This window comes from Anthonomus grandis, chromosome 3, assembly GCF_022605725.1.
Source record: "Anthonomus grandis grandis chromosome 3, icAntGran1.3, whole genome shotgun sequence".
Lineage (NCBI taxonomy): Eukaryota > Metazoa > Arthropoda > Insecta > Coleoptera > Curculionidae > Anthonomus > Anthonomus grandis.
The window spans coordinates 43,568,954-43,583,091 of NC_065548.1; the positions used below are offsets into that span (position 1 = coordinate 43,568,954).

The window sequence follows — 14,138 nt, forward strand, 5'->3', positions numbered from 1 at the left end:
TAAAATAAGATCATATATTAATGGATAATGGCCATATCTTTTTTAAAATTTGCATCAATTTTAAGACTATTAACCTTTTTTCTCATTTTCTTCCATATAAGAGGAATGCATGCCAACACTATTACTATCCCACGAGTTGTGTTCATAGCAACCGACACCGTCTTGTTCTTGATAATGCTGTATCTGATTCCATGTCATATCACTGGAACTGCCCATACTTTCTTGACCTAAAATAGTATAATAAAAATACATTATCTTTACAAAATAATATATTCGTTATAAGATTTTGAAAAGAAAAGTTAAAGTAAACCTGTCATAAATCTCTTAATTTTTGAGCTACATGCTGTTAAAGTTGTAAGAAAAAAATAGTTATTCTATTATAACTTTTTATATATTATTTCGAAATGGGCTTGGAAAATTAAAAAAAATATATATATATTTTCCCAAAAATAAATACAACATAAGTTTATAAGAACAAGGACGTTTATTTCAAGTTGTTAGGGTAAGTATTTGCAAAGTTATAAGGCTGGTAGTCTGGGGTTTTTTATACCTCCCGAGATTCCGTCCCAATTACGCGCTACGTCATAGACGCCGACGCGACGCGACGGTGTATTATAGAGCGCTCGCTAGCCAGCCAGCCACGGCCAGTACCCAGGCGTTATTTTGACAAATAAGCGTGCGCGGTCGACATGCTAGCGTCGGTCGTTGCGTCCACTTGGGCGCCTGTGACGTATCATCCCGGCCGCGCGGTACAAGGAAAAAATTAAACATGGCCTATTTATTCGAACTTTGAAAATTAATTGTGAAGTAACTATAAATGCTAGAGAACTGAAATAAATTGCTAAATTTAAGTTGGAGCCTGCTCTTTTTGCTAAAAAATAATCGAATTGTCGTTTCCAAGCTCATTTAGTACATGCCAATTACAAATCAATATAATTTTTTTGATGTAGAACATTTTTTTCAAGTTTTAATCAGTGCCATCTGTACAAGGTTTAAAGCAGATATTTTATTGAAAACTTTCTTTTTTTCGACAAGAAAGAACAAGAAGACTTTCTTTTGACATTTAGCAAATATCAAATATTTATAATTTTCCTTATTTTCTTTCAACTTGCTTTAGACGCTTTGTTTGAAATTAAAAAAAACAGGTACCTTTTTTTGCTTAATGACACATGAATGCGATGATTAAATAATAAACATTAAAAATAAACTTTAATATTTAATAAACGTAACATTCCGTCTAAACTGCCTGAATTCTGAAGATAAGAGAAAATTTCAAAACCATTTCAACAGACAATGACCAAAACGAAATGATGAAAAATCAGCATCCAAAGTTTCGCAAAAATCAGTGTAGAAAGCGTCTAATAAACAATGAGATTCTCGTTAATAGAATTACCTTTACAAAATCCAAATTGGCTATGAGATCTTATTTATTTATGATTCAAAGTGCCAATTACAGATACAAAACTATAAATCAAACTTAGCAAAATATGGTATACCTTAACATTTACTATATACATAATAATACACTAGTGGTCAAAAGTAAATTGACAAACCAACCTTTCTTTTGTAACAAGAGCTAAAAACTTATTTTCTTATTGTATCATAGAAATCGGTAGGACACATTGGAATGTGTTTGTGGACAAAACCCATATGTTTGTGGACAAAACCCACTGCTATACAGGGTGTGCCTACAAGGTGTACGGCTAAGATAGCGCCTTAACTATACGAGGTAGAGCAAAAAGTTCTACCGCAAAGTTGTAGGGTTGACAAAAACTTACGAACTAAAAATATTTTTATGTAAACTGGGTGTGAAAACATCTTGTCGAACTTGCATTGTCTTATTTATTTAATGTAACACAACGTTTTGGTTGGTAAGTAACTCCAACCGTTATCAAGTGTAAACTGACAGCTAGGGATATTCCGATACTACTGATACGATACAAATATCGATATTTTGCATTCGATACCAAGTATTTTGGTATCGATACCTTAGTTTCGATATTTACCTAATATCGATACCACTTTGAAGTATCAAAAACCGGCGTAACAAATGGAAAACACCATAGGTTGAACCTGACAACACAGGCAAACGTCAGAGTCAGAAGCGCCAGTTGGGAGTTGGGCGGCCGTCAGAACCACGAACTTAAAAATATATATATATATATATATTTTTAAGTTCGTGGTCAGAACACGGAACACGCGAGTATGACGTATGACTAGTATGAGCTGAGGAAGAAGAGGAAGAAGATCAGCTGATTCGCAAAAAGTAAACAGGAACGTCTTTGTTTTTATGTTGGAAATTTAGTTAGGTTAGATGTTAGATTATTTTTTATTTCATTTGTGTTGTGATTTTCAAAGTTTGTTGTTGTTGTTTGTTGTGCAGGTTGTGCTGTGTGCAATTTAAAAGTTCTAATAACACAATTAGAATAGGCAAGTGCCATCTTTTTTAACGCAATGTCGCCGCCAAAGAGTAAAGTTTGGGCTGTTTTTGCTAAAACTACAAATGCTTTAGAAAAGCAGTGTAAGTTATGCTTGAGAAATATTAAATTTTCCGGCAACACCACAAATATGTTAAAACACATAAAACTGCATCATAGCGAACAGTATAAAACAATGGCTCAAAACGGACCATCAAGGTAACTTTTTTTTTCGTGAATTTTAGATTTTTAGATTTTATATAAATTTTAGAGCTGCCACCTCATCTACACGACCACGACCTCCATCTCCTTCAAGCTCAACACAGGGTACTAGTACTAGTACTACTAGTCTTACTAATATAAATGAACTAAGTCAGTCTCGAAGTACATCTGCTTCCCCTACACAAGAATCACAAGATACATTCCCAAGCACTTCGACACAGTCAAGTCAGTCAAGTGAATCAAGCAGATCATTCTCAAGTTATGGGATTAGGGAATGTTTTCAAAATGTTACGTCTATTAAAGGTAGATTCATTGACTATAATTAATAGGATGATTTTTTTTTGTACCAATAAGGTTTTAAAAAACTATAATAATTATTATATTAAAAATTTTAATAATATTCAATATATTTGTTTCAGAGGGAGGAACTAAACATGCGGCCATTACAAATTCAATTTTATACTTTATTTGTAAGGATAATCGGCCTTTTCATGTTGTGAGTGGTGAAGGATTCATTAGAATGATGAAAGAAATTGCTCCAGGCTACAAAATTCCTTCAGAGAAAACTTTTAAAAACATACTTGATCAAAGGTTTGATACTTTACAATTGTTGTTTCGACAAAAATTTGAGACTGTCAAATTTTTTTCACTGACATGTGACATATGGAGTGAAACTATGTCAATGAGAAGTTTCCTGGGAGTGACTGTTCATTATTTTGAAGGTAATTTTCTGTTTAACAATAACATTTAATGTTGTACGAAAGAAATTAATCAAAGGCATAGAAAAAAAAAATTAGGTGTTACTTAAAATGTATTCATCTTTTTTATTTTTAGGAACTACCTTTCAAGCTACATTTCTAGCAACAAAAGAACTAGAAGAACGCCATACAGGGATAAACATTGCGCGAAATTTAGTAGATATAGTTAAAGAATGGAACATTCCTTTTCAAAAGATTGTGGCCGTTGTCACTGATAATGGGGCCAATATGGTTTCTGCAGTAAACCTAATAGAAGAATTAGGAAAAAGCAAGCATATTCCATGTTTCGCCCACACTCTTAACCTTGTGGCAGAAGCTGTAGTATCAAATGATTCAGTGGCACCTATTATCTCTAAAGTTAGAGAAATAGTAAAGTGGGTAAAAGCTAGTGTTGTTATATCAGATCAGCTTAGAACAAAACAAAGAGACTTGGGCATTGAAGAGGGAAATATAAAAAAATTTATCTTAGACGTTAAAACATGATGGAATTCAGTTTTTTACATGTTAGAAAGATATCAAGAACTTCATGAGTTAATAACACCAATATTACTTAAAACTCCAAATAGTCCTAATGTTCTTACAGCATCAGATATAGAACTATTAAAGAACTTAATAGCCCTTTTTCAGCCACTTGAATTTATGACTAAAGAATGTTCTGGTGAACAATATATCACAATATCAAAAATCATTCCATTGCTCTATTGTTGTGCACAACAACTAAATCAAATATCAGCAGAAGATGCAATTATTAAATCTTGCAAAACTGTCTTAATAAACGAAATGACAAAAAGATTTGGTAATATAGAGTTTTGTACACCAGTAGCATTAGCCACATTACTTGACCCACGTTTCAAAAATCTTAATTTTCAAAATGCGTCTGCATGTGGTACAATAATTCAAAAATTAAAAAAGTTGATTGATACTGAATGTTCATCGAGTAGTGATGACGAAGAAATGGAGCCAGAGCCAGAACAAGTAAGAGATGCAGAATACTCGTCACAATTTTGGAGCCATCATATCAATGTTGCATATGGGAAGGAAAAATTTAAAAATCAGGCAAGTCGACTGGCCTATGATCCATCAGCAAAGGCCGAACATGAATTATCTCTCTATTTAAAAAATTCTGTCTCGCCGTTAAAATCTAATCCTCTTGAAGTTTGGGAAGGCATGAAGTCTATTTTCCCTAATCTATATAAAATTGCCCAAAAATATCTAGTTATAGTGGCCACATCAGTTCTTCAGAACGTTTATTTTCAAGGGCAGGAACTACAGTGTGTAGGGATCGAAACAGACTCCTAGGGAAAAGATTAAGTAAACTTTTATTTTTAGGCTCTTGTACCAGGAAGGAATGGAACATGTAATAATTTTGTTTGTTATCTAAATATTTCTATTTTTTTTGTAAGTTTTTATGTTTGTTATTTTTTTTGTATCTTTATTTTATGTTACATTTTCACAAGAATAAAACTTTTTTGGTTCATTGTGTTTTATTAGCATGTAACAATGTTTTAAGTAAAATATACATTATGTATAATAAAGGTATGTATAGATATTAAAAACACAGTATAAATAAACTATAGTTTACAGTTTAGTTATACTGTGTTAAAAATATACATATTTTATACTATATTACATTTAAAAAATAAATGTTAATCTGAAAGATATTTTTTTGTTCAGAAAATCAAATGATACTAAAGTATCGAGTATCAATTGATATTTTAAAAATATCATATGATATTTTAGAGAATCGATATTTTTCAACCGATTCTTCTGATACCAAAGTATCGATACTTTATAAGTATCGCATATCCCTAGACAGCAAACTACTATTCTATAGGCTTATATACTAGATGTGTGCATCCGTGAAAAGAGTTGGGGGGGGGGGAGGACACGCCTCTCTCTAGATCCTACACTGTCCTGAGAGTAGAGGCTTCCAGATGTTGGGTATATCGACGTTTGGCTGGCTAAAGATCCTCTGATTCTGTGAAATGAAAGCTGCCTCTACAAACTTCCTCTTCCGCCAGTGCTGTTCCTTGTGCAGAATCTTGGCTTCTGACCAATGGATATTGTGTCCATTATGCCACGCGTGCTCTGCTATCCCGGATTTGGAAACCTCTCCTCTTTGGGTCCAGCTGCGATGTTCCTTCGCTCTGATTTCTAGGGGTCGCTTCGTTTCACCTATGTATGAGTCACCGCACTCACATGGGATTTGGTAGACGCAATTTTTGGTATCCAACAGGCCATCTGGTTTGGTCTTTGATACCACGCTTCTGATAGTGGTGCTAGATCTAAAGGCAGTTCTAATATGTACTTGCTGGCAATGCGTCGGATTTGTTCCGATGTACCCCTAATGTAAGGTATGGGTAGAAGTCTGGTTGTCGTGGTGGCCTCGTCTCTGATTTGATTTGGACGCGTCCTTTGGATGGTCCTACTTATTAGCTTCTTTGGATATCCATTCTGTTGTAGGTCTTTGTAGAGGGTATCCACTTCAGTCTTGAGATCCTCGTCGTTTCTACAGATGGTTCGAGCTCTATTGTAGAGGGAACTTATGATGCCTACTTTGGTGGTTGCAGGATGGTTGGACTCATAGTGAAGATACTGGCCCGTGTGTGTTGGTTTTCTATAAACTGAAGTTCGTAGATTTCCACCGACCTTTTTAACGAGGACATCTAGGAAAGGTAGAGCTGAGTCCTTCTCTGTCTCCATCGTGAACTTGATTGTTGGTCTGAAACTGTTGAGGTGAAACAGAAACTCCTGAAGTGCTTTTTCCTCTTTGTCCCAGATGATGAAGGTGTCGTCCACATATCGAAGCCAGAGCTTGGAACTTCGAACTCGAACCATTCCATGAAGATGTTTGCTATTACTGGGGAAAGAGATGAACCCATCGGAAGTCCTTCGTCTTGGGCGTAGAATCTATCCTTGACCTGAAAGTAAGAATTACGAATACAGATCTCCAAAAGTTCCATCACCCCGTCCAGAGGCAGTGTGGTCCGAGTTGAGAAAGCTGCATCCTTGCTTAGTTTGTCTCGGATGATGTTAGGAGACTCTCCTATGGGTACATTGGTGTAGAGACTTTCGACATCTAAACTCACCAATCTGTCATTGGTCTCGACTTCGATCCCTCCAAGAAGGTCTACAAAGTGGGCAGAGTTTCGCACGAAAGACGCTGCATTTCCCTGGATCGGTCTAATGATCTCCAAAAGGAATTTCGAGAGTTCTGATGTCGGTGAATTTCTAGAGCTCGTGATAGGCCGCAGAGGCATTTGCTCCTTATGAATCTTGGGTAGTCCGTATAGATGTGGAGGTTTGCTATAATGTGGTGTCAGCCTAAAGCGTACCGCATCCGACAATGTTGAGGAGTACTTTTTAAGTGCTCTGTAAATTCGACCTTCTATGGTTGTCGTCGGATCCTTAGATAGTAGCCTGTATTCGCCTTTGTTCAAAACTTCCTCAACCTTGTTTTCGTAGGTTTCCAGGTCCATAATCACAGTTGCATTGGCTTTATCTGCAGGAAGAATTTTGATGTTCTTTTTACTTTTGAGATTCCTGAGAGCTGTTTCCTCTTCTTTGCTGATGTTCTGCGAAGGTTTCTGTTTTTTAAGTGAGCCTAGAGCAACCCTTACCTCGTGTCGAAATTCATCGGCCTCAGGACGTGGTAGGTGGATTGATTCTACTGAAGACACTATGTCTATAAAGGATGGTTTTGAGGATATGGCGAAGTTTAGTCCTCTGTTTAACACCTTTTGTTCGGCATCGGTAAGGGTTCTTTTTGACACATTAATGATGGTGGCGGGGAGGTTAGAGGTTGGTGCTGGTTGAGTCCTGTTGGTTCGTCTGGATTTAAGGTTTTGGAGTTTTGAAAGGTGGCCTGCTCTTAGCTTTTCTCTTAGTTTCTGGCAAGTGAAGTCTATTTTGTCAAAGATTGGTTGATAGTCTTCCTCCAATGTAACTTCTTTGATTTCTTCGAATCGCTGAATGCATTCGATTTCTATTTTTGCTTTCTTCCAACGGTGGTAGCTAAGTTGAGATCGCAGCAGCTCTATACTAGCACGTTCAAGAATACGCTCTGATCTTCCACCTGGTATACCGGTTTTGAGACGTAGACCAGTAGGAATGACATTGGCGTCTCTTGTCTCTCGCAGGAAGCTGATGTGTTCCTCCTCCTTGATCATCTTTATCTTGGTTTTCTCAAAGCCTCTAAATAGGTTGCTGGTTCCGGGTCCGTACCGGTTATCTAATCTGTTTTTGAAGGTGGTAGACAATGGTACAGTGAAAACATCTTGTCGAACTTGCATTGTCTTATTTATTTAATGTAACACGACGTTTCGGTTGGTCTTCGGTTGGTCCAAATCCGGAATAGCAGCGCACGCGTGGCATAATGGACACAATATCCATTGGTCAGAAGCCAAGATTCTGCACAAGGAACAGCACTGGCGGAAGAGGAAGTTCGTAGCGGCAGCTTTCATTTCACAGAATCAGAGGATCTTCAGCCAGCCAAACGTCGATATACCCAACATCTGGAAGCCTCTACTCTCAGGACAGTGTAGGATCTAGAGAGAGGCGTGTCCTCCCCCCCCCAACTCTTTTCACGGATGCACACATCTAGTATATAAGCCTATAGAATAGTAGTTTGCTGTCAGTTTACACTTGATAACGGTTGGAGATACTTACCAACCGAAACGTCGTGTTACATTAAATAAATAAGACAATGCAAGTTCGACAAGATGTTTTCACTGTACCATTGTCTACCACCTTCAAAAACAGATATACTGGGTGTGTCACAAAAAAGTGACTATAAAATATGATTTTTTTTTAAATGGTACGCCCTGTATATTATGGCACTAAAATGTGAGGCAAAAAGAGTACTTTCCTTTGGTATAACGTTTTTATTTCCGTGCGGCGTTGCAACGTAATTCATTTATTTATGTTATTTTTTTCCTTTTAGAGGGTTCGTTTCGAAACTTGTACACAGTTAGTCTAGGGTACCTTCTCTAGCCTGACTATGACAATTTGTAATTTTTTAATACAGGGTGTTTTTAAAGAACTTTCAAACTTGCTGAAATTAAATAAGCAATATCTCAAATTTTTCAAGGTTTTGTCTCGGACACCCTGTATAGACGCACATACGAGATGCATGACTGATTGTGAGTTGTGCGGCACGATTCTAACATAAGAATGTTTTTCTGTTTTGGTCTTATAAAATAAATTCATTATTATTATTTAGACTTACCAGATAACTCGCCTCTCGCAGGCATTTTCTCATCAGATCTAATATTAACGTTGTCGACGCAATTTTCTTCCATACTATTCCCTAAAATTTTATAATCTAATATTTCTACTTTCGGCACGCTCTGATGTGGCTGAGGTTTGGAAGGAACTATGGGCATGCCAGCGATTGTCATTAAAATTGGTGCATTCTCCTCCCGCGTATTATCGTATTGGCTTTCTGGCGGAGGTTGTACTACAGAGGAATTCGAAAAGTCTCCTATTATTACTTGCATCGCTTCAATATCGACGTCCCTGGTCAGATTGTATTCTATCCCTTCGGTGTTATTTATAATATTGGCTGAGGTATAAATAAGCTCCGACTGAAATCAAATAAGCAGTTGTAATTGAGATATCCAAAAAAATAATCACATTGTTATGCACTATATGTTGGAACAAGCAGTTATTTTGCGAATAAAATGCCAATTTACTAAAATTCTTTTATTCTAATTTTTTTAAATCGTAAATATGGAATTAATAATTTTTTTTATGGTGTATGGAAATCATATATGGAATGCATCCGTAAAGTAGTGGTTAAATTCAATAAAGACGAAATGGACCGTTTCTGACAAAAATGTCCGAAGCCGTCGATTTTAATATTGAGTTTAGAGTTGACGTGGAAATTAAATATGCAGGGTGACTCAAAAAAAAGATATGATGGCATCAATATGCTTTTTAAATGAAAACCACAATTTTTTAATACAGAATCAGAAAGAACGCATTTTTTTACAAAGGATATGGTACAAATGAATAGTGGTTACATAAGCAATTTTGAACGAAAAATGATGATAAAATATAAAATTAAAGAAACACCTATCTAAGTTAAATCTTGGTATTTTGGTTTTTTAACTGTTGTTGTCGTTCTTGTTGTTTTTTGACTTTCTTCAAAATGATCTTATCCCCGCTCTGATAACTTGTATCCGAATTTGGAAAAACCGGACATGCACCAACGTAATCTTTTTTTTTCAGCAAGATGGAGCTCCGCCACACTATGCTTTACCCGTTCGCAATTATCTAAATGAAGTTTATTCAAATCATTGGATAGGTAGACGAGGGTTTATTGAATGGCAACCCAGATCACCAGATTTAACTCCCCTCGATAACTTTTTATGGGGATACTTAAAAAGTAAAGTGTATGTCACCAAACCAGTGAGTTTAGAAGATTTAAAAGAACAAATACGCCAAGAAATTAGAAATATTACTCCAAATCATTGACAACGTTCAAAAAGACTTTTTAAATCGTCTTGCTTATTGTCAGGTTGTTAATTGTACTCAATTCGAACATTAGGTATTTGTTTAATTTTACATTTTGTCATTTGTCAACTGATTTAAGAAATAGTCATATCATATACTGGGAGAAAGAAACTGCACTTCAAAAATGGTTGTTCCCAATAATGTGCTATTTAAAAAAATAATATAAATGCCAAAATTAATGATTTGGAAATTTTAAATAGGCGTATAAAAGATTTAAGTCGTAAAATGCAATGAAAACTATTTTTTCGTGATTACTTAATTAAAAATTAAAACTTTTAACACATTCATGGCACCCTATTTTAAAATTGAAAAAAAAAGATTTCTTTCTGTGAGTTTAAAACAAAAAGTAGCAAATAGAGTACTATGGTTTTCCGAATATTGTTTTCTATCGAAATACGTAATAATATACCAAGTGTACCATTTAAAATAAGAAAGTTAGTGTCATTTCCTGTTAAACTGGAAGTGATGGAAACCAATAGAATATGTCGAAAGATGCGCTTATTAACTATTCTATCGATATACCAAATTTCATTTGTTTATCTTGAAAAGGAAAAAAGTTATTAAGTGTTCCCTCTTTTTTGTGTCACACGGTATATAATCCTAAATCCATCATTGTATAATTTCAAATAATTTTTTCGAATATCCTAAAACTTACTTAATACTAAAATCCATATTTTAATTTAAATAGATCAATACGATCCACGGTGTACAAATCCGATTATTTATTAATAAATAAAATATGCCACTTTTTTTTGAGCCACCCGGTTTAGCCTTCTATTGTTTTACAAATTAATCAAACCAGCAATCAAATCAGTATTCAAAGCAATTTATTTTTTAGCGAGTAACATTGAACCAAATAAAAATGGACCTACAAGTTTTGCGTTTTTTTACTTAAAATGAAGCGTACTTTATGGCCCTAAAATTTGAACATAACGATACGGGACACCATGTATAGTCGCTAACGCTCCTATAAATGATTAAAAGAATTACTAGTGAAAAATCGGAAAATACTGTGTACTTTGCTTGCACGGTACGGTAAGACTGTACTGCAACGAATATCATCAGTATGGTATCGGTATTGGAATATGAACGCTAATGAGACTCGAAATCGGAATGGTACCGCTTGGTGAGCCTGGCGCCTTTTACATCCACGGCAGGAATTTAGCAACGCGAATTTTTACAAACCATCTTCGGGATTAACATTCGGGACCAAAAGATGCAATTGAGGAAACTCACATGAAATTGAGTTTTTCATCGCGAATACGGTATGAATGAACAAGAGGATACATTATATAGTAAACAAGCTTAATTTCAGTCCTCAAAACCAGGTATTTTAGATGAAAACAGGGGGACAAGTGTTGACTAAACGTGCCCAAGACAACCGGGCTTTCTGGGAAAACTATGGGAAAGTGTAACATAGTTTATTTATTTATTTCTGGATGGAATATGGAATGAGGGTGTCTGCCTATAAGGAACATGTAGGCCAATTTTACCAAGTAGATCTGGGCAGCAAGAGCCAGAATGGAGAATGTCATAGACATAGACTGACAGGTCACGATATTTACGACGGGTTTGGAGAGTATGAATATTAAGTTCAGACTCAAACTCATGGTAGATAATAGGAAGTGGAACATTCCTTTTGAACGCAATGTCTCTTAAAAATTTGTGCTAAACCTGTTCAGTCATCTAAATGTGATTCTTATAATGAGGTTACCAAATACATGAACCCTACTCTAGGTGAGGATGAACTAGTGCACAGTGAAGAAGCTTAATAGAGGTAATATCATGGAAATCTCTGGTGCACCTCTTAATAAAACCCAGCACTTGCATAGCCTTTAATACCGTTGTTGTGACATGAAAAAAAAATTTAACTGGGAGTCCAAAGTTATGCCAAGGTCGATAACACTCCGAGAGGAGTGCCATTAATAGTATAAATATGATTAAGCTGGCCTGTACCTCGAGAGAAAAGTATAAAATGACATTTACTGGTATTTAAGACCATATTATTAGCGGTGCACCAACCAGCAAGCCTGTTTAAGTCAAGCTGAAGTTTCAGGCAATCATCCAAATTTGAGACTCTAAGGTAAACCTTAAGGTCATCCGCAAATTTCAGATAGTAGCTATTAATGAAACAACTCCCAATATCATTGACGAAGATGTTAAAAAGCAACGGCCCCGGGTGGGATCCTTCGGGAACACCAGATGGAATCTGTACTTCACTTGATTCAACATTGCACAGTTTAACAATCTGCCTACGGTCAGATAAGTAGCTTTTCAGCCACATATATAGGGGATCGGTAAGGCCAAACTTGCTTAACAAAATTGCATGATTGACGCGGTCAAAAGTCCATATATACTGCTTGTACATGACAACCCTCCTCAAAAGATCGGATAACAAACTCAGTAAAAGTGAGAACATTCAGCTCAGTAGACTGCCCCGACATAAAACGAAATTATCTGTCATTAATTACAAGACCAAGATGACGCACCAAAAAGCCATAAACAATCCTCTCAAAAACTTTTGTGATAGAACTAAGAATACTTATTGGTCTATAATTCTTGAGTGCTATCACCAGATTTTAAGCGTCACAAAGCTTGATTTCCAAAAGTCAGGGAAAACACCTGTCTTTAGGGATAAATTGAATAATATAACCAAAGGTCTTGAGATAATAAATCTGCAATGATTTACGAAGATAGGAGGCAACTCATCGGGGCCAGGACCCTTGCAAGCATCCAATGTACTCAGCTCAGATAAAATTTCAGAGATTGTTATGCTTAACTTAGAAACATTCAAATTATTTGTAAATTGATTAATAGATCCTGAATCGTTCCAGTTAGGTGGTGGATTAGGATACATTTCAGAAAAATACTTAGAGAACAAATTGGCTATATCAATGCCAGAAGAGCATTTAACGTTTTCGTAAAATATCTCTTGAGGGACTGCACTGTTGCCTTTTTTACTGTTTACAAATTTCCAAAAATTTCGCAGATTATTCCTAAGAGATTGCTCTGTAAGAAACACATATTCACCATAGCAGTGTTTTTTTAAAAATTTACATCTTGACCGTAGAACCAAAAAAGCATGATAATTGGCATCCAGTTGTGAGTTCAAAAATCTCTTGTGTGTCCTCTTCTTTGCAACTATTAACTCTTCCAACTCTGATGAAAACCAATATGAAAATTTTTTAGCGGAATATTTCTTTAACGGAACAAAGCAGTCAATACATGAATACATAATTTCATAGAATACATTTAACATATCGTTCAAAGCTAAATTTGTTTACGGTGTATCCCAGTCAAACTGCGATTGGAAATCCAAAATTGCATCCCAGTCGACCGAATGAAAGTCCCATTATAATGCTTATTAAATACTTAAGCAATTATCATGCTTATTGCACAAGTCATGTGCCTTCTTTTAGGAGGTTTGTAAGCTTTAGAACTTGTATAAAAGGAGTCGTATACAGTATATATAAAATAAATGAAAATTCATGAAAATAACTGAAAATCATAAACTATAGTGATGAAAAACTATCAATTCTAGGCATTTAATGCTCCTCATTGTTCTAAGAATAACCAGGACTGAAAATAATGAAGACCAGGGACCATAACACAGTTGACGGAGGACTGGGTACAACCCATTAGAAATCTAACCTATAATGGGTACTATCCGGTCTAAAAACCTCTTAAGTTGGTTAATCTTAAGCATGATTCAAAGTCCACAACTCAGCGAGTTGACGAGGCGCTTATCGTTGTGCTTATTTCGTCGCAGGAATATTTCGCAGTTAAGCATGGCAACACTGCTCAAGGTTGGCATGCCCCGAAAAAGAAATAATTCAGCACAAACCACGGAAAATTTTCACTCAAAATTTCGACTTGCTTTAAAGTACACATGATAAATTGTGATAAAAGTGTCACACACTATTTTTCAATAGGTTTTCATATTTAGTTGAATAATCGATCACCAACATATCTAGCAAAATAATATAAACAAAAATCTTCTAATGATGTTATTATACAATGGTATTATCCATTTAAAACAGCTACTTTAATTCCAAAGCTCACTAAACGAAACTAGAAAGGAATGATTAGATTTCTTCTAGAAATATTGACAATCAATAAATGAAACCTAAAACTTTTTGATGAAAATTAAATGTAGAAAAATAAATATTACATTGTCCTTTAGGATATTTAGTACATAATTCGTTACCAAAAGAAATCTTCGAAC

At 35.4% G+C, this 14,138-nt stretch overlaps 1 protein-coding gene across 1 annotated transcript in view; it reads right to left on the reverse strand.

Annotated features, from left to right (window-relative positions):
• Positions 1 to 14,138, reverse strand: part of LOC126734718 (uncharacterized) — a 120,497-nt gene that overhangs the window by 27,314 nt on the left and 79,045 nt on the right. The window contains exons 7-8 of the mRNA XM_050438440.1: positions 8,625 to 8,982; positions 75 to 227 (exon numbers count right to left, since the gene is read on the reverse strand). Of these exons, the coding sequence (XP_050294397.1) occupies positions 75 to 227; positions 8,625 to 8,982 (511 nt within the window). The remainder of the gene's footprint in view (positions 1 to 74; positions 228 to 8,624; positions 8,983 to 14,138) is intronic.